The sequence below is a fragment of the Lagenorhynchus albirostris genome, chromosome 4, assembly GCF_949774975.1.
Source record: "Lagenorhynchus albirostris chromosome 4, mLagAlb1.1, whole genome shotgun sequence".
Classification (NCBI taxonomy): Eukaryota; Metazoa; Chordata; class Mammalia; order Artiodactyla; family Delphinidae; genus Lagenorhynchus; species Lagenorhynchus albirostris.
This window is the reverse complement of record NC_083098.1, coordinates 134344226-134370534: the sequence shown is the minus strand read 5'-3', so window position 1 is coordinate 134370534 and position 26309 is coordinate 134344226. Positions and strand designations below refer to the sequence as shown.

Below are 26309 nucleotides of genomic sequence, written 5' to 3'. Positions count from 1 at the left end.
TCTTTTTAACAAGTCTCCAGGTGATTCCTATGCAGGCTAAAATTTGAGAACCACTGACCTTAGAAGGGTGTTTTTCAAAACGTAATGTGTATTTGAACCATCTGGAGATCTTATTCAAATGCAGATTCTGACTCAGGAAGTTTGGGATGGCACCTGAGATTCTAAGTTTCTAACAAACTCCCAGAGGATTCTGCAAATCTACTGACCACACTTAGAGCAGTAAAGTGGTACGTACTTTAGGTAGGTACTTTATCCAGGTACTGTATATAGGAAAACTTTTATCCCAACTAGTTTATACACAGATTAAACTTTTTACAGTTGTTTATACAGTTTTTCTTAATTAACACAACCTGGTGAATCTGCCTATTAGCTCTTTTAGTCCTGAGGAAAATCCTTGGATTTTTGGTCCAACATTTTCTAGTTAAAACTGTTTTCAAAGTCCTTCACACAGTCATTGGTTTCTTAGGATTCTGCCTATAACAGTATTCCTAGAATTAGGTTACTCTGCTCCTGCAAAATGGTCAAAATGTACCTCTTTTCCCTTTGTCTAATCTGCCATAACCTTTCTTTTATTTCCAAACCGAGTTTCTACAGCAGCCTCTGCTCAGGACCCCTATTCCCAGTCCTATAGTTCTTATCTCTAGATTTTAATTGTTTGCAGTACATTTACTAGTGTAAATGTAATAATATCTAATAGTGAGTTATACAACATTTAGATTGGTCTGTCAGAATGCTGGTTTCCCTGACATCACACATTTTGGGGGGAAATTTGGCTCTTGTTGTAGATACTGAATACTGTTTTGCTAGAGACTCCTTTGCTTATATTTGCCTTACGCTGTTTGGGTCATAATATTACTAAGAAGGAACATACACTTAGTTCAAGTTTGGCTATATTAATCAAATGTGACATGGGTTTTCTGCGTTTAGAATAATACGTCTTAAACATAACAAGTAATTAATTTTTAAGACTTTTATTGTGAAGTAAAAAATATTTGGAAATTATTTTTAAAATTTCAGTTACAGAGTCAATAATTCAATAATCTTTATAAAAGAAAGCACCACCTTAAAATTTACATTCATAAGAAACAATCTAAAATGCATATGCTAAAATGATTTAATAGTACTTACAACATTATCAAATCATGAAATTCAGAAACGTTTTTTAACCACAGATCTAAGTCGGGGTGTCAGGCTCAGATGTCTTCAGGGCTAAGTGGGAAACACAAAGTAGTGAAGTAGTCTAATACAAGAGCTTGGAGTCTGGTGGATTATGGCGAACTGGGGAATGCATACCCAGTCTAAAGACTTCTCGAATTCAAAAATTTTGCTGGAGGTATTATGCACACTGAATAAAACAACTGTGGGACAAGCTGTCCTGTACTGATTGCCAGTTTGCAACTCTGGGCTAAATGAATTTCTAGCAATTTATGTACCCAATCTTCAAAATGGCAGACAGCACTTCTTTAGGTAGTTGTGTGCATATATTCTTAGAACATCTGGATAAGAGAAGAAATTTTAAAAACACCTCTTTCACATTTATTTGGGAGAAATTAGTTATGCCTAATAATTAATTAAACTGAAATGAAATTTCATTCTTTTACCAATAGAAAGTTACATACCATAGTACATTATTGCTTAGTAGGAAATATTTATGTGAAAAATAAAGTACTGGTTTCACTAAAGCCATTGCTCAGAAAGCAATCACCTCACTAAATACATAAGAAAATACTTGTAATTCAGTTAACAACAAGGTTTACTTTGTCTTTAAAGGGTATTTTGTTGGAGAACTTTAGTAGATTTCATACTTTTAGTGAAAAGTAAAGGTTCTAATCTGAACATGTAAAATTGCTATAGCTCAAATGGCTGTAGCTATGTTTGTTTGTTATGTCAAAGTAGTTTTACAGAATTTACAACACTGTATGCTATCAGTGACTTCACATTAATCATTTAAAAATAGTTTTTAAAAATTAAGGTGACGGAGGCATTAGAGGGCCAAATAAAATCTCCTTTAAAAAGCTACAAAGGCATCTTATAATTCAAATATCCTTACTAGACTAGGAATACATATTTTAAAATAACCCACAGACAACACATATTTCAAAAAAATAAAACTCAAATATATTTTTTCTAAACCCCAAATATTTTCTACTTTTAAAAACATTTTAGTTCTTGGCTTGAGAAGTTTAACATAAAAAGAAAGCACCAGGAATTCCCTGGCGGTCCAGTGGTTAGGACTCTGCACTCTCGCTGAGGGCCCGGGTTCAATCCCTGGTTGGGGAACTAAGATCCCACAGGCCGTGCGGTGCAGCCAAAAAAGTTTAAAAGTAAAATAAAATAAAAAGAAAGCACCAAGTGTAGCCATATAATATTTTTAAAAAGTACTAGTTATTATATCTTTTCCGTAAAATAAAGTTTATACGGACAGATCAATTTCATATGTGGCCATTAATTTCTGAAATTAAAAAACCAAAGCTGTTAAGTACTTGGCCTAAAGTTAGATGTTTAGCAAATTCAGAGTATGTATACAAGAAAATGTTAAGAAACAGTTATTAATTAACGCAATAGGTCTTTCATTATTTCAGTGTTCATGAATTGAATCTTTTCAAGTAGGGGAAAAATGTTTGGCATTTTTTTCTAACCTAATATTTGGCAAAGTTTTAAAGTTTAGCCAAGTCTTATGCATCTTATCTGCATTCTCACATTCAATTTAATTATTAAAAGTACTTAAGTAGAAAGCAAAAAGGATTTTTTAGTATTCAAAGTTAAAACTGATTTTACACATGATAAGTATCCATGGCAGAAAATTAAAGTTGAAAATAAGATTATAAATTCACTGTAGATCCGTAAAAGAAATAAACATGTTTCTCAAATCAAATCAATAATAGAAATGTCATGTAAGGTCATATATACAATATAGGGTGACATATTACAAACTAAGTTTGACTTAGCAGTTCTTTAAAAACCAATAGGGTTTCTATGAATAAATTTGTTTTAAATTAATAAATTATTCATAATTTAAAATGTAAAGTTTACATAAATAGTAACAACAGACTAGATATTGATTTTATGGGATTCCCACAAATAGTACAAAATAGTTCAGCATTATTTCATCCAAATATTGGTTTACAATTATTCAAATGTATTTAAAGATTATAGTTGACTGATCTGTAACACTGAATTCCAGACTAAATTGACAGCAATTAGATATATAGTGCTGTCTGCTTGTTCTTCACATCATCAAAGGATCAGACTCCTTCCATAAGAAACATGATGGCTGCACTGGTTACATAGGTGATCCCATTAGTTAGCGTATTTACGGAGGAAGCGTTCAAATGCATCATAGATGGCGCGCCTAAAATTAAATATGAAAGAAAAACTACAAGTAATTAGCAAAAAAAGGGGGACAGACAGTGTTTTTACTATAAGTTATTTCCAAATAACCTGTGTCTTGCAAGCTGACCTCCTCTCCAAATATCAATAGCTGTGGAAGAGGCAGGTACGTGAGGCTGAGTGTTTGGATCCATGTAACTTCACCAGCACTGGAAAACTTCAAATGTACTTCCAACCGATGGTTCATAAATGCCATCTTTTCCCATGAAGCACTTTTTTGTGCCTTTAAATTTATATATGTATACATTTATGTATAAAATATGAAATGATAAAATGAAAAGGAACTGGTTTCTTTTTATTCTGTTACTTGTTGAAAATTAACTGGCTATAGAACTTTTCAAATGTAATATTCAATCTACTGCATAGATGATGATATAGCAACTGAACTTAAAAGCCTTAGTTTCCGGGGCTTCCCTGGTGGCGCAGTGGTTGAGAGTCCGCCTGCCGATGCAGGGAACACGGGTTCGTGCCCCGGTCCGGGAGGATCCCACATGCCGCGGAGCGGCTGGGCCCGTGAGCTATGGCCGCTGGGCCTGCGCGTCCAGAGCCTGTGCTCCGCAACGGAAGAGGCCACAACAGTGAGAGGCCTGCGTACCGCAAAAAAAAAAAAAAAAAAAAGCCTTAGTTTCCTACATTAACTCTACTAGGTATTGTAGTATTTTAATTGGAAAGGAAGAGTCAAACTGATCTGGCCCAGGTTCATAAGATATTATTTTTAAGGCTTATTTTTTTTTCCTATTGTCAAATACATTTTCATTGTAGAAAATTCAGAAAAAGGGAAAAAAGTCATAATCCCATCACTCTAAGATATCTACATTTAATCTTTTCCTACAAGCTTTTTTTAAAAAATGCTTATGTCTGCATTTTCACCCAGTTTAAATGATAACTGAGATCATATTAATCCTGTGTTATACTTGTTTGACTAAGCATTTCCCCACATCCTTAAAAAGATATTAAGATTAACTTTAAAACTGGCACCTGCTACAGACTGTGATTTCCAATTTGTTGGAAAGACAAAGCTTTGTATAATGTTTCTGTGTATTTGGCTCAAAAATCTATAAAATGAGGTCTAAGGTTGCAATCTGGGCTTGTGTACATGGTATGAGGAGCGTTAGTAAAGATATACATATGCATTTTAAATCATTTGAATAGTCTCTCATTCATTTGTATTATCAATCAGTTCTAAATAACTTAACCCAAATTATTAGAGCACATAAAGGATTGGCATGTTTTATTTTTAAATCTGGGGAATGAAAAGCCTGAATTTGTAAAATTCTACTACTCCAATGTCATTTTTTTTTTTTTTTTTGCGGTACGCGGACCTCTCACTGTTGTGGCCTCTCCCCTTGCGGAGCACAGGCTCCGGACACGCAGGCTCAGCGGCCATGGCTCACAGGCCCAGCCGCTCTGTAGCACGTGGGATCTTCCCAGACTGGGGCATGAACCCGTGTCCCCTGCATCGGCAGGCAGACTCTCAACCACTGCGCCACCAGGGAAGCCCTAAACTTTGTTAGGTTTTGAAGTGACTAGTGGGGAGTAGGAGAAGCCAAATGGCTTAGCAGTTACCCCACCAGAGCATGTTATTTAATCTTCTTTGTTTCCTGTGTTTCTGTGTAAAGGTGATATTAAAAATAACATATGAAGCAATTGCTCTAGTACCTAGCACATGTTGATAGCTAACATTTATCTCTTTCTCAAATGAAGCCTTCAGATTAGCACTTATGAGTTTTTACTGCTGGCTTCTATTCTTCCTAATGCCTCTCAGCCACACTCCCACGTAGATACATAAAAGAGTAAAAGAAATTTGACAACGATTTACTAAAACAAGCATGTGCGTTCCCTGCATTCACATGTATAACAGAACTTTAGACTCTTGAGCAACCCTAGCAACACTAAGTACTCACAATTTTCGTTTGTTTTTGTCTTAGTTTTGCTGTGCCAGAGGGTCACTTGAGTACTGGATAAGCGGTCTGCTCACTCACCAACTAACAGGGACTCAAATGCTTGATACATGAGTATTTTTTAAAAGATCATACTATAAAAAGAAAGGGTTACTATATTCTTGAGGACATTACAGACTTGGAGAATTAGACTGTACCTCAAAAAGGTGATATCTATAAACTGAACTACATAAGCAACAACATACAAAGAATTATTCCTTAGGTTAAAAAGAACTAAAACATGTCAAACATACAGCACACGCATTCTTCTATTATACCACTATCCAGCTGGCAGTTTTGGAACACTGCACAGGGCACTGGTCTAAGCACTTTATGTGAACTAATTTAACCATTAATGATAAATATTCCAATGATACCTGTTAACAATCAAATCTGAATAGAAGTAGAAATAAAACAGCATTATCAAAAAACTAGAATAACAGCAAAAAGTCTTTATAAATTTTATCAAATACCAGAGTCGTACAAGGTTATTAACAATAAAACCAGTATTTCACTTCTCTTTTAGGGTTCAATATTCACCTGCTACTGAAAAACATTGCTACATTATTCCACAGATACTCAGGTCATTCTGAGAGAAGAACATCAGAGTGGAGTGAAAAGTTCATGATGCGCTAAAGCGAGTTTTGCAAACGCTAATGTTCCTCCCTACACCCTAAAACACCTGGCTATTAATATTTGAAGAGGGTAAAACCACACAACAAAGCATGCCTATCATATGCTATTTCCTAGTTCTCTAGAAGGAAAAGAAAATAAAAAGAAAAGATAGGAAAGAGTATCACAGTGCGAGAATTGAGAGAGGCAGGAAGGAAATAAGAGGGCTAAAATGTATAATAAAAATACCCAATCTTTATATTTGTTGAGCCAAAAAAGTCCCCAAAACAAACAACAAATAAATAGACACCTGTTAGACCAATCATCTTACCTGAAGAGTCCTTGTTTAAAAAGATAAGCACTAATATGACCCCCTTCTAGATATCGGATTTCACAACCAGGCCAAATTTCTTGTAGACTTCGAACTCCTGTTCGTGGAATATAGGCATCTTCTTTGGCTTGAACCACTATGATGAGGCTTGGGTCAACTGGAACTAGGTACAGGATTTTTTTAAGATGCAACATATATACTTTTAAGAAGCTCTAAGAATTTTATATAAATACTAGTAATCATATTGGAAAATAAAATACACCATACAATGCAGTAAGTAAAACATTTGCCGAACTAAAACTTTTGATTATTAAACTTCTGATTATTATTATCTAATACAAAATTGAGATGAATATTCTAAGGAAGATACAAAACCCAATGTTTTTAAAGAACTAATAAAATGGTCTTAGATTTTCATGGATAAAATTTAAATATGATACATTTACATAACCAACTTATCTTAGAAAAAACAATGTGGAGCCAACAATAAATATATTCTTGAAAATATGAAATTATCTTGTAAAGCATCCTTAAAAATATTTCACATATTTTACATATCATCAGCATGATTATCACATATCATCAGCAAATATTCTCAATTTCATATAAAAATTAATACCTGAGAAATTTGCTACATGAGTACATTCATCCATAACTCCTTTCATAAATATTAAAGGTTCTTTCTGAAGAGTGTTTCTTCTTTGTTCTTTACTGAGTAGGTGGTATGACTGAGGATTACAGCGCGTATAACTACTTTTGTTGGTTGAAAGTGTTTGATTGAAGCACCCCATTCTAGAGGTATCTTGCAACAAGAGTCCTTCTGATGTGGCACTGATAGATGTTTTACTAGATTTATGGCACTCAGCAGCTTTTTGGGACACAACTTGGTCCGCCATATCTAAATTTAAAGTTCTAGAAACCAGGTTAAGGTTAGTTAGCTTGTCTGCACTGCTAGGGAAGTGTTTCAGGAACTCTTGTCCCATTTTGAAAGAATCTGTCTGATTATATGAAAGAAAAGAAAATGTCATTTAATATAAAATAGGATTTTATTTAACAACCTTGTTAAAACAGAGAAAACACAAACGTCCATCAATGGATAAACAAAATGTAGTATATACATACAATAGATTATTATTCAGTCTTAAAAGGGAATGAAATTCTGACACATGCTACAACATGGATGAACTTCGAAGACATTATGCAAATTGAATAAGCCAGACACAAAAGGACAATATTGTAATGATTCCATTTTTATGCGGTACCTAGAGTACTCAAATTCATACAGATAGAAAGTAGAATGGTAGTTGCCAGGGGATGGGAAGAGGGGTGAATAGAGTTTTGTTTAATGGGTACAGAGTTTCAGTTTAGGAAGATGAAAAAGTTCTGGAGATGGATGGTGGTGATGGTTGCACAACAATGTAAATGTACTTAATACTACTGAACTGTACACTTAAAAATGGTTAAAATGGTAAATTTTATATTGTGTATATTTTACCATAATAAAAACAAAAAGAGAAAAGAGATGTCAAAATTTAACTGAGAATGAAGATAAATGATACTTTATTGCTGAATGTTTCTTACTAAATAGTAAAGACTACCATTTAGCTTGTGATATGTGTTTTGTTTTGTTTTGGCTGCACCTTGCGGCTTGCAGGATCTCAATTCCCTGACCAGGGATTGAACCTGGGTCCCCAGCAGTGGAAGCATGGAGTCCTAACCACTGGACCTCCAGGGAATTCCCGCCTGTGTCATGTTTTTTATTGCCAAAGTTTTGAAATCCATGATTTGCTTTAACCTTAGAACTTCTAAAATTCTTATGAGTGCATCCTGGCAGTAATACACCAGCCACCCCAAATCCTTTTCTCAGGCTGAACTAAGAAAAATTAAAAATTATCAAGGTTGGACATCCCTGGTGGTGCAGTGGTTAAGAATCCACCTGCCAATGCAGGGGATACGGGTTCGAGCCCTGGTCCGGGAGGACTCCACATGCCGCAGAGCAACTAAGCCCGTGCGCCACCACAACTACTGAGCCTGCGCTCTAGAGACCAAGAGCCACAACTACTGAGCCCGTGTGCTACAACTACTGAAGCCCGTGCGCCTAGAGCCCAAGATCCCCCAAAGAGAAGCCACTGCAATGAGAAGCCCGTCCGTGCACCACAGCAAAGAGTGGCCCCCACTCGCCGCAACTAGAGAAAGCCCGCGCACAGCAACGAAGACCCAATGCAGCCATAAATAAATAAATAAATAAATTAAAAACAAAAAACTTATAAACATGTTCAATTTCACTTATCCTTAAGTAAATTTTTTTTTGCTGAGGGGTGCAGGATCTTAGTTCCATGACCAGGGATTGAACCCATGCCCCTTGCAGTAGAAGCGTGGAGTCCTAACTACTGGACGGCACCGCCAGGGAAGTCCCTACTTAAGTAAATTAAATAAAAACTATACCAAATTTCCCTGTCTGGTTGACCAAAAAACCATGTAAGTCTGATAACACACTGAATTTGTGAACTTATGGGGAAACAGACACACATGTTCCTGCTGGTAGTGTAAATTCACACAACTAGAATTAGACAAAATCTAAGATTACAACTGCTTATACCCTTCTACTCAGCAACAACATTTCTAGGAATTTGCACGTGTGAACTGATGTATGTACAATGTTACTTATTGCAGAACTGTTTGTTAATAGTGAAGGATGAGAAGCAACATAAATGCCCATCAACAGGATACTGGTTAATAAATCATGGTACATCCATCCATATAATAGGCTGTTATGCAGCAGTGAAAAAGAAAAAGGAAACATTTGTGTATTGTCCATAAGAAAAGGGAAGAGAGAAAAGTTGAGATTTCTTTCAGTTTGAAAAATTCCTTGAAATACTAAATAATATAGTGGGTTATTTGTTGACAGAGATAGGACCTAGGCAAACTGGGAACAAGGGTAGGAATCGTTTTACTATATTTCTTTTTATGCTTTTTGATACTTGAACTATATGACCATACAACCTATTTAAAAAATAAAAGAACGAAAAATGGGTTGAAGGCAAGGGAAAACAAACAAACCACAACAACCTGGTTAGCAGAACAAATCACTAAAGCTATCCAGATCACAGAAATATAAAAAGGAAGGAAAGGAGGTTTAGTAACATCAGGAAATGGAAGATCAAAGCATCCTAGAATTATTCAGAGCAGTACATCAACAAATTTAATTTCTTTTGATTGGGAAAACACAGTTTTTAAAATAAAAAAAAAGGAAGCTGGCTTGATATTTCTTGAATGTTCATAACTGTGAACTAGTTCTAACTAAGACAAAGGACTCTTGTATACAATCACCAAGAGTCACAGAGAGAAAGGGCTGGAGAAGAATACACTGTCATTTCAGACAGCCAAAATTTATGAACCTCCCTTAAAAAATGCATGTTAGGTTTTCTCATAAGCTCTCAAATATAAGTATCTTTCTGATTATATGTATAGTGGGACACAGGAACTAGCTAACAGGGAGAGCTATTTTGTAATAAAGTTCTTAGGCAAGTAATTAACTGCCCTTTGAGGCTCCGCAAAATAGACCTACTTTACAAGAGTGAGCCCCCCTCCCCCCCGCCTCCCGCCGCCTCCCTCTCTCCCTTCCCCAACCAAGCTGCACTGCAGGCTGGATCTTCTTCCAGACCAGGGGTCAAACCCGTGCGCCTGCAGTGGGCGTGCAGAGTCCTAACTGCTGGACTGCCAGAGAAGTCCCCTACAAAAGTGAGTTTTATTTTGATGGAATTACAAATAAAAAGTCCTCGTTGATAGTAGAAAGAGTCTTTTTCCCTGAGGTTTCTTGAGGTTCTCTGTAACTTTTAAACTGAATGTGCAAAATTTTAAAATTCATGAAAAGAAAAAAACATTTCTGAAAAGAACTGGTCACCTTAGGAGAATAATAGAGAACCAACTCATTTCCCTGATAATTGGTAAATTAAGGTATATGTAATGAACTATGAGGTAACCAAATAATCGATAAGGGAAGTGGCTTTTTTTAAAATCAAAGTATTCCAATTAATAAATGAAAAAAGAGGATAGAATTAGAGTATCAGCATTTTGCAACACTCAATATAATAGACACAGACATTAAGCATCAACGGCTGCTTACACCACAAAATGAACAGCCAGACATTATCTGCTTCCTATACTCTTACTAAAGAATGATAAACTGAGTTTAATCAAGCCTCTAGACCTAGTTGCCAATTTGCAGGCAATAGAGAGCATGGAGGAATATGCTAACGTGTACCATGAGAATGCAAACAAAAATCTAGACTGTGAGAAACTCTACAGGTAAATAGCCCAAGTTCTTCAATAGATAAATTATAAGGAAAAGAAAAGGATGAAAGGGAACTTATAGATTAAAAGACACTTAAAAGACCCATAAAATAAAAGAACTGAAGTGTCCAGGGATGCATATTTGACAGAAGGAAGTAATCACTATAAAAATCAGGATAATGATAACTAAATAGTAGGAGGAGAAAGGTCTTCTGATTAGGACACATGAAAGTGGTTTGTGGGTTGGGTGCTAAGTTCTGAGCTGGGTGGTCAAGTTCTATTCAAATGTGTTAGCCATTTAATAAATGTAGTAAGCTATGCACTTGCTTTGCATGATTTTCTATATTTTATTTTTAAATGAAGAATTTTATTAAGTAAAAAATAGTACTGCTTTTTAAAAATCTGCAATTCAGGTAATTCCCTGGCAGTCCAGTGGTTAGGACTCCGTGCTCTCATTGCTGAGGGCTGGGTTCAATCCCTGGCTGGGGAACTAAAATCTCACAAGTCACGTGGTGCGGTCACACACAAAAAAGTTATATATGTTAAAAAAACAAAACAAAACTGCAATTCTTTTTAAAAATCTGAATCATTAAACATGATCAACATTTCCCCCACAATGTTCTGCAGAAGTTAAAAATACTTACTCCACAATATTCAAGCATGTGAATAATTTCTTCTTCATAAACTGTCTGTGTATAATACTGCTTTTCTAGCTCCCTCCAATTAATCGATTTACTTAGCACACCCTGAAATAACAAACTAAATTAAGATCAAATCACACGTATAAAGCACGTTGTCCAATAGTTTTTATTATTATTACTGTGCAGAAAAAAATTAACAAAGCAGACTTGAGATTTCCTATCTTTAAACAAGCCTGCTTGTGAGGTTGGCCCTTGCCTAGAGTCTGGTAACTTGACAGTAAACAGTTCTTTACCCTGATATAAAACTTCCAAAATGATAAAGTGGGTCACTGTGCCTAAACTGCTTATACAAACAATGTAGTTTCTACTGAACACCTGATTTCCTTCTGGAATTTAGTACATGCTAGGAAGAGGGTGCCTAAGCGACTGACCCCTGATATAAACCCTGGACTCCTAGGCTCAAATGAGCTTCACTGATGGACAACACTTTGCACACATTGTCATAACTCATTGCTGAGGGAATTAAACACAACATGAGAGACTCCACTGGAAGTTTATGCCTGGTTTCCTCTGGACTTTGCCTTGTGTGCCTTTTCCCTTGATTGATTTTGTAGTGTATCATTTTGCTGCAATAAGTTTTAGTTGTGAGTACGGCTATATACTGAGTCCTGCGATTCCTTCCAGTGAATCACCAAGCCTGGGGGTGATTTTGGAACCCTGCAAACAATTACCGTTAATTATATATAATTATCTAAACATTAATTGCAATTAAATTACCGTAGTGAAGACCCCAGATGCTGTGGACCAAGACAGACATGGAATCAGTGGCATGGGCTTAGGCCAGCTGGATACTGCTAAGGAAGCCATCTGTAACATGATAACAGAGAGATTCAGTTTAAAGTTTACATTCACCAAAATGAAAAATATTTAATATTAAGAAGTACTTTGTATAGTAGCTGATGAGATAAGACATGAACACAAAGTCTCTTAAACACTCATTAGAATGTCTAGCAAACTCTCCAAATTCCCCAAACCATAAAACTCAACAATGACATATAACTGCCCTCTAAAAAAGCAATAAAATGTATTAGGAAATTTTAAGTACCTTAAGACCCATCACAGAAAGCTACTTTCTACTGATAAATATAGAGCAAACATGCTAGGATGTAGATGCTGGGCAGTAGGCTAAGCACACTCATTATGTAAGTGACCTGCTCAGAAAGAGCAAAATCTCAACCATAAAATCTCAGGCTTTCGAGGTTGACTGAAAGATGTCAAGAATTTGGTGAACTACAAAGCAGATTATAACTGATATAAACTGATATAAAATGATGTAATATGTTTAGAGAAGGGAAATGTTATTTTTGGCTAGAGGAATCAGAGAAGGCTTCATGAAATGGTTGAGTCTTTTAGGTGAAATGAAAGATGGGGTGTGGTCTTCCATATAAAGGAGACAGTATAATCAAAGGCAAGATGGTGAGAAACACAGGGTCTGGTAGGGAAACAGCCAATATATTTCAGTTACGCTGGTCAGTAGGGCACATGTGACCAATGGGGTAGGGGAGATAGGTAGGGCTAGAAAGATCGATCAGGATCAGATTAGAGGTCGCTTTGTTCTGTAGATAATGGGGAATTAATAAAGAGACCTGAGCAAAGGAGTGTTATTGTCAAGTGATTCAATGAAGCTAAATAGTATTTTATAACATTGATTAGAAAGGGTGAGATTTGAGGTAGGGAAACCAGTTTATAGGTAGTAGTCCAGCTGACCGTTATAACACCCCGACCTGGGTCATAACAATGGAAACACTACTAGTTAGGAAAAGAAATCCTTTCCCACTCTTCAGTTTCACTGTCTTTAGTTGTTTTGAATTTGAGTTTTTGAAGCTAATTTTATCAGTTTCACTCTTTGGTAGTTGTTTTGAATTTGAGTAAGGTTTTACACTTAATTTTATAATTCAAATGACTTACACAATATATATATATATATTTTAATGTACTGTATGACTAATATGTCCAGAAAATGAACCAGAGCATGTTCCTGGCCCTCACTGAATCAATTGCTTTACAGAGAAAACAGACTGCTAGACAAGTAATCACAGTAAAATGAAATAAGTACGTGTTATTGAGAAACGAAGTATAGTCTAGGATAAGGCTGGGAATCCGGAAGAGTTTCTCACAGGAAGTAAGCTCTACTCTGGAAGCGAAAGGACAGGCTCTTATTCGGCCAGGTGAAAGGGAATGAGGGGGCACTAGATGGGTGCCAGCACCTGGCATTGCTAGTGCCCAGTTCAATAGCAAAACCTGTGGAAGGTTTTAAGCAGGAGAGAGCAGAGATCAGATTTAGGAAGACCACTCTAGTTAACAGTGTGGAGAAAAAGCCTTAAGAATAAGGTTAAGGAGTGAAAAGACTAGACAGAGAAACCAATTAGGAGGCCGTTTTAGTACACTCTAGAAAGCAAAGGTAAAACAGCTTGATGGAGAGAAGAGATAAAGGAAAAGTGTTTTCCAAATTAGCTATCTTCACCAATTTAACAGCAAAATAAGGCATTTATAGTTCACACTTGAAGTTAAGTTTATAATCAACTTTTAATAAAATATTAAATCTAACACCTGAGATATAGCTGTGGAGTAAGTAGTATAATCAGTGTCTACATGAATCATACAAAAAATATCGTTACTTCATAATTGGAATGAAAATTTAGAATCTGTTTCTGCTTTCACCAAAACTAAAATTAATTCTATACCTAAAGTGAATTTTTAAATAAATAGATTCCCTAGATCTTCCCCCCACCTCCCACACTGTACAACCCCTTTCAGTGCTCACAGCCCACAGGTAAGGAGACTGGGCAATCGTTCAAGGCTGCAATTTTCTCCGGCATGCGTACACTATGAGACTCCCACAGAGGAGGATGTGTCATAAATCCATTACCTTGCTTGATTCCCTAGATTTTATAAACATAACCACAATTAAATATCAGTTAAAATGAAAATGCTTACGTGTCCTCCCATGGATATTCCGGTCATTCCTAGAGGTCCATAACCCTCCCTCTCTAGCCAGTGCAAGAGAGCTGCAGATTCTAAAACAAGAGCTCCTCCCATCACAAAAAGATCAGACACGTTTTTTAAGCTGGACCTTCTAGCCTCACAAAACAAAAGAGAAAATTATTTATTTTATGTATTTACATTATAATATATGCAAATTTAAAACAGGCAGCCAGAGTACATGTTTTTCCTTTAAAGGACCAGATAGCTAAGTAAAACAATGGAATAAATGGATGGAATTGGAATGCTGCTAACATTGTTCTGCATACTAATCACCTAAAACTTATTTTTTTAAAAAGCTGTATCTAGGGACTTCTCTGGTGGTACAGTGGTTAAGAATCTGCCTGCCAATGCAGGGGACATGGGTTCGAGCCCTGGTCCAGGAAGATCCCACATGCCGCGGAGCAACTAAGCCCGTGCACCACAACTACTGAGCCTGCGCTCTAGAGCCCGCGAGCCACAACTACTGAAGCCTGCGTGCCTAGAGCCTGTGCTCCACAACAAGAGAAGCCACCGCAATGAGAAGCCCACACACCACAACGAAGAGTAGCCCCCGCCTGCTGCAACTAGAGAAAGCCTGCGCACATCAAGGAAGACCCAACGCAGCCAAAAATAAATTAAAAAAAAAAAAGCTGTATCTGCTCTACAACATATAATTTTCATTGAGTTTCAACTACCAAACTATTTTGAAGTCCAGAAAAGAATGTCTTATTTACTTGATATAACTTAAAACTGTTAAAATATGTATGAGAAAATAATATTTCTATACTGTCAATTTTTCATTAAATTACCACGATTGATATAAGGAAAAACAAATTTATAGTTGTCCCTTCTAAGAAAAAAAAATTACAATAGAACATAAAGCACATTTTTTTTAAAGCAGTGTAAAATAATTCACCTAATTCTAGGCATTTTTCACAGAACTAGAGCAAATTTTTTTTTAATTTATATGGAAACACAAAAGACCCCGAATAGCTAAAGCAATCTTGAGAAAGAAAAATGGAGCTGGAGGAAGCAGACTCCAGCTGATTCCTGTAGTATACTGTAGCTATACTACAAAGCTACAGTAATCAAAACAGTATGGTACTGGCACAAAAACAGAAATATAGATCAATGGAATAGGATAGAAAGCCCAGAAATAAACTCATGCACCTATGGTCATTTAATCTATGACAAGGGAGGCAAGAATATACAATGGAGAAAAGACAATCTCTTCAATAAGTGGTGCTGGAAAAACTGGACAGCTACATGTAAAAGAATGAAATTAGAACATTCTCTAACACCATACACAAAAATAAACTCAAAATGGATTAAAGACCTAAATATAAGACCAGGTACTATAAAACTCTTGGAGGAAAACATAGGCAGAACATTCTGACATAAATCACAGCAATATCTTTTTCTATCACCTCCTAGAGTAATGGAAATAAAAACAAACAAATGGGACCTAATTAAACTCAAAAGCTTTTCCACAGCAAAGGAAACCATAAACAAAACAAAAAGACAACCCACAGAATGGGAGATAATATTTGCAAACAAAGCAACCGACAAGGGATTAATCTCCAGAATACACAAACAGCTCTTACAGCTCTGTGTCAAAAAAAACAAACAAACAACCCAATCAAAAAATGGGCAAAAGATCTAAATAGTCATTCCTCCAAAGAAGACATACAGATGGCCAAAAAGCACATGATAAGATGCTCAACATCACTAATAATTAGAAAAATGCAAATCAAATCTGCAGTGAGGTATCACCTCGCACCAGTCAGAATGGCCATCAGCAAAAAGTCTACAAACAATAAATGCTGGAGAGGGTGTGGAGAAAAGGGAACCCACCTACACTGTTGGTGGGAATGTAAATTGGTACAACCTCTATGGAGAACAGTATGGAGCTTCCTTAAAAAACTTAAAATAGAACTACCATATGATCCAGCAATCCCACTCCTGGGCATATCCAGAGAAAATCATAATCTGAAAGGATACATGCACCCCAATGTTCACTGCAGCACTACTTACAATAGCTAAGACATGGAAGCAACCTAAATGTCCATCAACAGAGGAGTGGATATAGAAGATGTGGTATATCTATCTATCTATCTATCTATACAATGGAATATTACTCAGCCATAAAAATGAAAAAATGCCATTTGCAGCAACATGGATGGACCTCAAGATTATCATACTAAGTGAAGTAAGTCATACCGAGAAAGACAAATAGCATATGATATCAATCATATGTGGAATTTAATTTAAAAAAAGATACAAATAAACTTATTTACAAAACAGAAACAGACTTACAGATATCAAAAACACACTTACAGTTACCAAAGGGGAAATGTGGCGGGGGAGGGATAAATCAGGAGCTTGGGATGAACATACACATACTATTATATATAAGATAGATAACTGGGACTTCCCTGGTGGTGCAGTGGTTAAAAATCAGCCTGCCAGGGCTTCCCTGGTGGCGTAGAGGTTAAGAATCCGCCTGCCAATGCAGGGGACACGGGTTTGAGCCCTGGTCTGGGAAGATCCCACATGCCACGGAGCAACTAGGCCCATGTGCCACAACTACTGAGCCTGAACTCTAGAGCCCGCGAGCCTAGAGCCCGTGCTCCGCAACAAGAGAAGCCCCCGCAACGAGAAGCCCTTGTACTGCAACGAAGAGCAGTCCCCTCTTGCCACAACTAGAGGAAGCCCGTGTGCAGCAACGAAGACCCAATGCAGCCAAAAATAAAAAAATAAATAAATTTAAATTAAGAAAAAAAGATAGATAACCAACAAGGACTTACTGTAGAGCACAGCAAACTCTACTCAATATTCTGTGATAACCTATGTGAGAAGAGAATCTAAAAAATAGTGAATAGATGTATTTGTATAACTGACTCACTTTGCTGTACAGCAGAAACTAAAACAATGTTGTAAATCAATTATACCCAAATAAAATTAAAATCTTAAAAAAAGGAACAAGGCAACAACAACAAAAAATAAAATAAATAGCAATGTAAAAGAATTCAAATAATACTAGGCTCATGTATTACCAAAATCTTAAATGTTGCTTATTTTCACAAAATACGTAATTTATGAATATAATGTTAGAACATTTTTATAATACATGTTTTGATTAATTTAAATACACACCAATTCAATTGAAACTCTGTTTTAGAAACTGATTTTACATAAGTACATTTCTTTATAAGAAGCACTTAAATATATATTTTTAGAATCGGAACTATTCTTATATAATTATAAAAAATATGATTTTATTACTAAAGTGACCAAGTTACAATCTATTTTTTTAAGTCTTTATTGAATTTGTTACAATATTGCTTCTGTTTTATGCTTTGTTTTGGTTTTTTTTGGCTGCGAGGCATGTGGGATCTTAGCTCCTTGACCAGGGATCGAACCCACACCCCCTGCATTGGAAGGCAAAGTCTTAACCACTGAACTGCCAGGGAAGTCCCTATAATCTATTTTTTTAAATTTAATTCATATAAAGACATACATAATTAGCTCCTATATGAAACCTTGCCAAAATGTACAAAAATTCATTTTGTCAATGGTTATTTATTATACAACCATGTAGAATAATTATATGCAAAGATCCAGGTACCACAAGAATGCAAGGGGCCCAGAATTCTGTTTTTCAGAAAAAATGGTTAGTCTATCAAAAATTTTAAGATGGCTGAAAATTCAGTATAAAGACTGGAAAATGAAGATAACACATACTTACATTTGGTCCTTGGGTTTCCTGCAGCCATTTAAGAATGTGGGTCAAAGAGAAAGTTTTTAAATAATTAAACACACTCTGTGTCTCAAAACACATTAACTTAAGCAAAATAGTTAAACTTGAAGACAATTTAATGCTGAAATAACTATTTTCCAAATAGGCTGTTAAGGAGTTCTCAGGTTTTTCAACTTAATTATTTTTCTTTTTTTAAAAAGCTTCATTGAGACATAATCACATACCATACAATTCACCCATCTAAAGTGTACAATTCAATATTTTTAGTAATTCAGCAGGGTTGTGTAATCCCCAACGTAATATTAAAATGAAGTTTATTGGTTTCTTTCTTCACTTATAAAAAAATCTAGAAAATTCAGAAAATCATGTTAGAAGAAAAACTATTTTATCTACAGACAACCATATTAATATTTTTTTGTATTTCTTTCCAAAATTTTCCCTTAGGCACAGTTTCTAAATAGAAAATAATGGATTTTCTATTTTAGGTTTTTTGCATACCTATGCCATACCATAGAGTTTTATATCCTCTTTTTGCATTATAAATACTTTTCATTCATTACTGTAAACTTTTTAAATAATAACTAACTGTTAAAATTTACTACATCCTTATTATTTACCAGTATTAACTATTCTAATACTCTGAATAACCTAAGAGATTATTCCCATTTACCAAGGAAAAGTTGAGGTACTAAAAGGTTAACTAACAGGTTCAAGGTCATACAGGTAGTAAAGTAATAAACATAACACAACCAACTGTACAACATTCCAATGCTATGAACCACAATTTACTTAACCATTTTTCTATTGTTAGACATTTAAGCTATTTCTAATGTTTTACTATTATAAGTTATAAGCTATTAAATATCTTTCCTCTTTTCTATCATTTTCTCTTTTCTTAATATTTTATCCTTAGAATAAACTTCCCAGAATCAAAATGTCAAGGGATGTGAGATTTTTAAAGGTTTCTGATGCATATAGTAAAAATGCTTTCCCAAAGGGTTGAACTGCTTTTCACAGTCATCAGTAATAAGAGTGCCCATTTCACAATAGCCTTATGACTACTGTGTTTTATTTTTTATATCTTTTGTAACTGCTCTTTTAACTTTACATTTCTCTTATTACCAGCAACGCTGAACATTTCTTTATATCTGCGCATCAGTTTCATTTCTTCTTCTGGGAATAGTCTGACATAATCTTGAAAATTAAGTTAAGAACTGTTCTAAACCTCAACTGATACTTATATGTAAATGTATTTAAAACATGAGGGTTTCCTTAATAAGTCAAACACTTGACTTATTAATATTAAAATCCAGTATAAATCTCAAAAGAAACAGAAGAGCGGTTTATCTTCATTATACAACAGAAGCAAAATCCTTAAATTGCCTTTTAAAAAGGCATGAAACAATTTTTCACTTCTTTTCATTCTTGCTCCTTAATTCTTAAGCATTTTCTGAACTGACTAAATTTAATTGGTTTAGAAAAGTTGGTTACTATCATTCCTTTTGATGACTAAATCTATAAATAAATAAATAAGAGAAAAGATTTCTAGGTATCACAAAAGGATATAATAAGGGTTTTCTAACAGCAAAGAAGCCATTCGGGCTTCTTTAATCATAGGACGAGCCATTAGTGTTCGTCGTCTCCAGTAATGCTGAGGAAAGAAAAGATGATGTACTTAAAGAATATAATAAATAAATTAGGAGTGTGGGATTAACATATACACACTACTATATATAAAATAGGTAAACAACAAGGACCTGCTGTATAGCATCAGGAACTCTACTCGATATTCTGTAATAACCTACAAAAGAATGGATATATGTACAAGTATAACTGAATCACTTTGCTGTACACCTGAAACTAACACAATATTGTAAATCAACTGTAGTCTAATGTAAAATTAAAATTAAATTAAAAAATATAATAACCACATCTGTTAAGGAGAGTAGCTTAACAAGTTAGGGATTAAGATGTTATAATAAAGTCTTACATGATCTCCTGTTCCAGCAAGATGAATGCATACAGGTCTATATTTGCTGTTCCATTCTTTAGGCACAATAAATTGGAACCTATTTAAAATAAAACACATCAGTGAAACTAAAAGCCTTTTAATACAAACTTTGAATTATTAAAAGTTTCATAATTAAATTATTTGGGACAAAAGGTCATTCAGAATTTTGCCATTCAAACTGTAATTGACTTGCTGTTTTCCATGTCCTGTTGGATGAAAGTACAGGTGCTTTATGGCATGATTATTCATCTATAAATTCTATTTCAATAGATATTAGCAATGTAGAATTGTGTATTTAAAATATCATGATCATTTAGTAGTTTAAAAAAATCTGAGTTTTCAGGCACTGATGAATTTTCATTATCATTTATTTATTAAAATGCATTAAAATTCTGTTATAATGGTTATGGGAATGTAATAAACATAAACATATGTTTTGGTAGGAAAAAAAACCTGTAATTGACTGACTAAACTAATGTTTGCCCAACTGGCAACAAAGATACTGTAAATTTGCTTGGTGTTACGGTATTAAAAATTCAATTACAATATAAGCACAGAATTTATTGCAATCATTTTTACCTTATTCAATACCACAACTTTATATATGCATAATGAAATTTTCTTATTTTTAAAGACATCAATATATATGATTAAGTCCTAGAAAAACAATTCTTTAGATAGCTCCACTTCTTTTCCTTGCAGGAATAATGCTTGGCTGTACAAGCTGTTGATATCAATAACATAGTTCATGTTATCTTTTTTTCAACTTGCAGTATATAACAGGATTTGATTTATTAAAACTTTTATGTTTGGAGATAAAAGCAAACCACACCAGAAAAAACACAGTCTTCTCTATTTGTCGTCTTCTTATCGTAGTATCTTGGTCCTCTCATTTAATGTTTTTTCCTATATGACTTCTTCTTTTTTTATCATTGTAGTAAAATGTATATAACATAAAATTTACCATTTTTACCATTTTTAAGTGTACAGTTCAGTGACATTAAGTACACTTACATTGTTAGGCAATCACTACCACCATCCATCTTCAGAACTTTTTTATCTTCCCAAACTGATTTACTTCTCCTTTCAATTTCCTTAGCAGTTGACATTTTGGAATTATTATCACAGTAGAACACTGCACTCTGTCAGCTCAAGGTTTGACCTTAGGCAGTTGTGTTCTCAGGCAACATAAACCTGAATTCTGAGCTTACTTTGCCTGGGCAAGGGGAAATATCACTACTTATCTACTGTCAATAAATTGTTGAATAGAACATAGACAAGAAAATTTAGGATGGTTTAATGATTATATCTGTTTTGTGCTCATGAAAACTAACTCTTAATTTTCAGTCTCATAATCAAAACTACCAACGTTAACAACTCTGCTTCATTTAGCATTCCCAGCACTGTGCTGCTTCTTGAAATTTTGAAGATTAAGCTGATAACAACTTAAGTTCAAATGTATACTAAAACTCTGTATTTTTACTCCGTCCCACCCCACATTTAATGGAAAAATGCTAAATAATTATTGCAATTAATAATAAGTAATTTGAAATAATATGGCATTGATATTATTGTAATTGTATAAGTGAACGTAAACAACCTACTACTTTAACTTTCTGAATAAAAATACTTACCTTGCAATAACAGATTCAACTGGCATGATATCAGGCACATAGTGGGCCATGGGGGAAACAAAGTGTCCATCTAGGATCTTACAGTCTGACTGCTCTTCAATCTAAAAAAAGCAAAACCAAGATGCATACACAAGGACAGTGGTATCTAGGTCTATCATAGATGTTTTCTGTTAAAAAGTTCTATTCAATTGTAACTTTTTTTTAGTGCCTACTAAGTATCCTTTTGCCCCATTCTGCTTTCTAAAGGCTCCTACACACATTTCATTTCCTTCTATGTTCTCTACTTAAGCCTACTTGGGAAAACAAACTATAAGTAAACCTTATTTGTACAATGACATACAATAACAAAATAAAATATTTGTTACAAGAATTCAACAATATAAATATAAAAACAATTTACAAATTATAATTTACCACAATCAAATAAGGGTTGACATTATATATGTTAGAATGGCTTGTTTTCAGGTAACCTATTGATGAAATGAGTCACATCAACACATGAAATATGGAGAAATGTGATAGTTACATATGTAGCAAAAGCATTTACTAATATTCAACACCTAAGTTTTTTCTTCCACCTCAAATAGTTATTTTTTTTAAATAAAAAATCTTTATCAGGTCAATAGTCAAAATTAAATTAGCAGTAAAGCATCACATATTTTCATTAAAACCAGAAACAAAAAACTGTATTTTTAGAAGCTAAATATATCAACCTCTTTAAAAAACACAAATACTAACCAGTTGTCTCAGCATCATTTATTAAATAATCCACACTTTCTTTGCAAATAACTTAAAATACTACTTTATCATGAAGTAACTTTCCATAAATTTTTTTGTAAAATTATTTTTTGGAAAATAATTTTACAAATTATTTTCAATCATTTATCAGGTCTCATTAGCATATCATTTATTTCTAAACCAGTGTCAGGCTGTGCTGATCATACTGTGCCTTACAATACCCATTGATATATGACTGACATAGTTTTTACTTACCACTCTTCCTTTTCAAGTATTCCTGATCTGACTGTACTTCCCAAATATATAGTTGAGTTCTTCCCAAAATAATTTTAGGATCCTTTTATGGATCTTAGCACTAAACTGAATATTTTAATTGGGATTGCATTGCATTTTAATGGTAAGGAGACCTAACGTGTATAATACGAAATTTTTAATCCAGGAAGTGTTTACATTTTAGTCATCTTTGTGCCTCCTACAGTTTTTTTTTTTTTGGTATGCAGGCCTCTCACTATTGTGGCCTCTCCCGTTGCAGAGAACACGCTCTGGACGCGCAGGCTCAGCGGCCATGGCTCACAGGCCCAGCCGCTCTGCGGCATGCGGGATCTTCCCGGACTGGGGCACGAACCTGCGTCCCCTGCATCGGTAGGCGGACTCTCAACCACTGCGCCACCAGGGAAGCCCCCTCCTACAGTTTTAAAGTTTTCTTTTATCTATTTTAGAAGAATTATTTGACAAAGCAGGCAGCACAAGCTAATGTGAAAGGGAATAATAATTCAACAAATAGTGTTGGGATAAATGGCAATTTGGTAAGAAAAAAACACTTTCAGAGCCATATATAAGACAGATTTAAAAATTAAGCAAGCTACAACTCAACACTAAAAAGAGGAATAACCCAATTATAAATGGGCAAGGTTTCACAGATATTTCTCAAAAGAAGATATACAAATGGCCAATAAGTACATGAAAGGATGCTCAACATCACAGTCATTAGGGAAAGACATATCAAAATCACAATAAAATTATACTTCACACCCACTAGGAAGGCTAGGGCAAGTAGAAATATTAGTAAGAACGTGGAGAAATTGAAAGCATTATACACCGCTTGTGGAAAAGTAAAATGGTGCACTTTGGAAAAGAGTTGACAGTTTGTTAAAAATTTAAGCATACAGTTACCATGTGACTGAGCAATTCCACTCCTAGATATATACCCAAGGGAACTGAAAAAAATATATCCACAAGAACACTAGTACATGAATATTCATAGCATTATTATTCGTAACAGTTAAAAAGTAGAAACAACTCAGGACTTCCCTAGTGGTCCAGTGGTAAAGAATCCGCCTTGCAATGCAGGGGATGCAGATTTGATCCCTGGTCAGGGAACTAAGATCCCGCGTGCCGCGGGGCAACTAAACTTGCGCACCACAACTACTAAGCTTGCACACCTCAACTAGAGAGAAGCCCGGGTGCTGCAAACTACAGAGCCCACACACTCTGGAGCCACAACTACAGAGCCCACGCGCCCTGGAGCCTGCGTGTCACAACTAGAGAAGAGAAAACCCGTACGCCACAACTAGAGAGAAGCCCTCGTGCCACAACAAAAGATCCCACATGCCTCAATGAAGATCCCATGTGCCGCAAGTAAGACCTGATGGAGCCAAAAAAAAAAAAAAAAAAGTAGAAACTCAAATGCCCATCAACTGAATAATGGATAAACAAAATGTTGTACATATACACAATGGGATATTATTTAGCCATAAAAAAGAATGAAGCAGTGGTACATGGTACAACATGGATGAACCTTAAAAATTTGCTAAGTGAAATAAGCCAGAAACAAAAGGCCACATGTTGGATGATTCCATTTATATGAAATTTCCAGAATGGGTGAATCCACAGAGACAACAGATGAGTGATTATCAGCAGGTGGGAGGCTGGGGAAGTGGGAGGTAACAGCTAATGGGTACAGGGTTTCTTTTGGGGGCAATAAAAATGTTCTGGAATTAGATAGTGATAGTTGCACATCTTGGAAATGTTAATAATAAAAAACAACAACACTGAATTGTACATTTTAAAAGGTTAATTTTTCTGTATTTGAATTATATCTCAATCTTTAAAAACCGAGAGTGAGAGAGCAAGAGAGAGAAGGTGGGGGAGAGGAAGGATATCTGTAAGAAAGCATTCTAAAATCCTAACAGTAATTCCTCCTCGGGAGGAAAATGGAATTAGGAGGTGGAAAGTGGCATAAATTAGAGTTTTGATCTTTCCTTGGTATGTTTTAAATTTGTTCAAGCCTATGATTTTTTAATAGGAAAAAAACAGAGAAAATGGAAATATTTAGCAAAATTTGAGGGAGAAATGTTCTAAATCCAGAAGATACAAAAGGAACAGCTATGTGGTATAGAGGAGGGATTTCCAATTTATAAGATCCTGTTTTTAGCAGTGAAAGTCTTTTGAAAAATGAAATCTGCTAAAGACATCCAATATATAAACGCAACGAAAGTAGAGTTACTGTGGTTGAAGGCCATGAGGGATGTGAAGCCTACCCAGCTGCAGGCCCTCCCCTACAGCACTTCAAGTATCCAATTACATAAGCCTAGAAGTGTTTTACAGGAAAACATGGCTGCTTAAAAACAAAATTATTTCAAATATATTTTCTCATATTCTCTAATTTTATAGCATTTTCTTTCTACCCTTCTCTCAGCAATTAACTATATCCCATAACATTTCCCTGATGTTATTTAACAGTTGTTTTGCTAGTAACTTCTCATGTGCTGATTCTCTCAGTAGAGTACTTCCCTGTATTACTTGTAATTCTTCTGAATGTTGAATAATTTAACTCTCTTGAGCCTAAAGATAAAAGATGAGGCTCAAAAAGATCCATCCCTAAATATTTTCTTGTATTTAGTTAAGTATTAAATATATGCTCCCATATAAACATGCATATAGTTACTATAAGCATTCAGTTAGGGTACATAATAGCATTTAAAAAATATTAAATGAAAAATCTATATTGTACTCATGTTTTAGAGTTTATTATTATACTCCAACATTCAGCCCACTCTTGCCACACAGTTATATAAAACCTGAATTTCTATAATTGCATTTCTTTCATCTGAATACCTTATCGATGTATATTGGATAATCACTTGAAACCAGATTCTGACATCTTTCTCGATTTCCAATAATCTTTCTGAATTCAAAGAGTCTATTATGGGAAGGGGGGGAAAAAAGAAAACACTTCAGTATTCCCATTATATTGAGACTGATGAAAAGTAATTAAAAATTAGCAAGTCCAGTTCATAAACTATGTTAAAATTTAATTTTAATAATTAAAGAAAAAATTAGGCTTTGGTTTTTTTAAGCTTGACATTTTGTCTCAGAAAAAACATGAGAAATATCATTGCTCCAAAAGTAATTAACATATTCAAGACTCAAAATTAAAGGCACAAATCCCTAAAATTATTTTTCACAAGTTCAAATACTTCCATGAGCTACACTATATCACAGTTTCACAGTTGTTACAAATTCAAGTTACCCAAGAAAGTTTAGTCCCTGAAATCTGTAATGGATAAAAAATTACCAAAGTTAAAAATCTATGTCTGAGAGCTCTTTATTTTTAAGTCTGAATTACTTTTAAAATAGTTCAATTTATGATTATATGGGTTAAAACTTAAGAGCAATAATCAGATAAAAGAGAAAAGGAAATAATTTCTTTCTTATGTAGTAGTTAATGCTTAATTTACCAATCACTTTATATTTATAGTAAAGGACTTTGTAACTGAAATGAAGTTTCAAATGTTTATTAAAACAACAAATTTAGAAGAGGCATTCAGAAAAAAGGCTTACCTTTTGAGATCCTCTGGCCTTCCCCATCCTCTGATAAAAAGTTTTGTAAGGAGAAGTCTCCGATATAGAATATCTAACTTGCTCACACCCAT

At 34.7% G+C, this 26309-nt stretch overlaps 1 protein-coding gene and 1 non-coding gene across 4 annotated transcripts; both read right to left on the bottom strand.

Moving 5' to 3' along the window:
* Window positions 1–955: 955 nt before the first annotated feature.
* ABHD18 (abhydrolase domain containing 18) lies at window positions 956–26309 on the bottom strand. 3 transcript variants are annotated; one of them, XM_060147438.1, is made up of 12 exons: window positions 26218–26309; window positions 25492–25576; window positions 21637–21737; window positions 19982–20096; window positions 19558–19642; window positions 17980–18007; window positions 14205–14343; window positions 11985–12074; window positions 11211–11312; window positions 6893–7271; window positions 6274–6436; window positions 956–3352 (listed from the first exon to the last, which is right to left on the bottom strand). In XM_060147438.1, exons 1-12 carry the CDS (start codon window positions 26307–26309, stop codon window positions 3301–3303), a joined length of 1431 nt encoding a protein of 476 aa, XP_060003421.1. In that variant the 3' UTR covers window positions 956–3300. The 3 variants fall into 3 exon arrangements, with proteins under 3 accessions (XP_060003421.1, XP_060003423.1, XP_060003422.1); XM_060147440.1 differs by having other exon boundaries at window positions 19982–20060; XM_060147439.1 differs by lacking the exon at window positions 11211–11312 and having other exon boundaries at window positions 19982–20060.
* Window positions 14005–14141, bottom strand: LOC132520116 (small nucleolar RNA SNORA42/SNORA80 family). Its single transcript, XR_009540480.1, has one exon. It is a non-coding gene; the product is annotated as a small nucleolar RNA SNORA42/SNORA80 family (small nucleolar RNA).

Bases quoted from the DNA above. Each gene is read 5' to 3' on its own strand.
- ABHD18 (XM_060147438.1), bottom strand. From the start codon at position 26,309: ATGGGTGTGAGCAAGTTAGATATTCTATATCGGAGACTTCTCCTTACA. The intron at 19,643-19,981 runs GTAAGACTTTAT...TTCTTTCCTCAG, and splicing joins TTGCTGGAACAGGAGATCAT to CATTACTGGAGACGACGAAC. The intron at 12,075-14,204 runs GTAAGCATTTTC...ATCATGTTACAG, and splicing joins GAATATCCATGGGAGGACAC to ATGGCTTCCTTAGCAGTATC.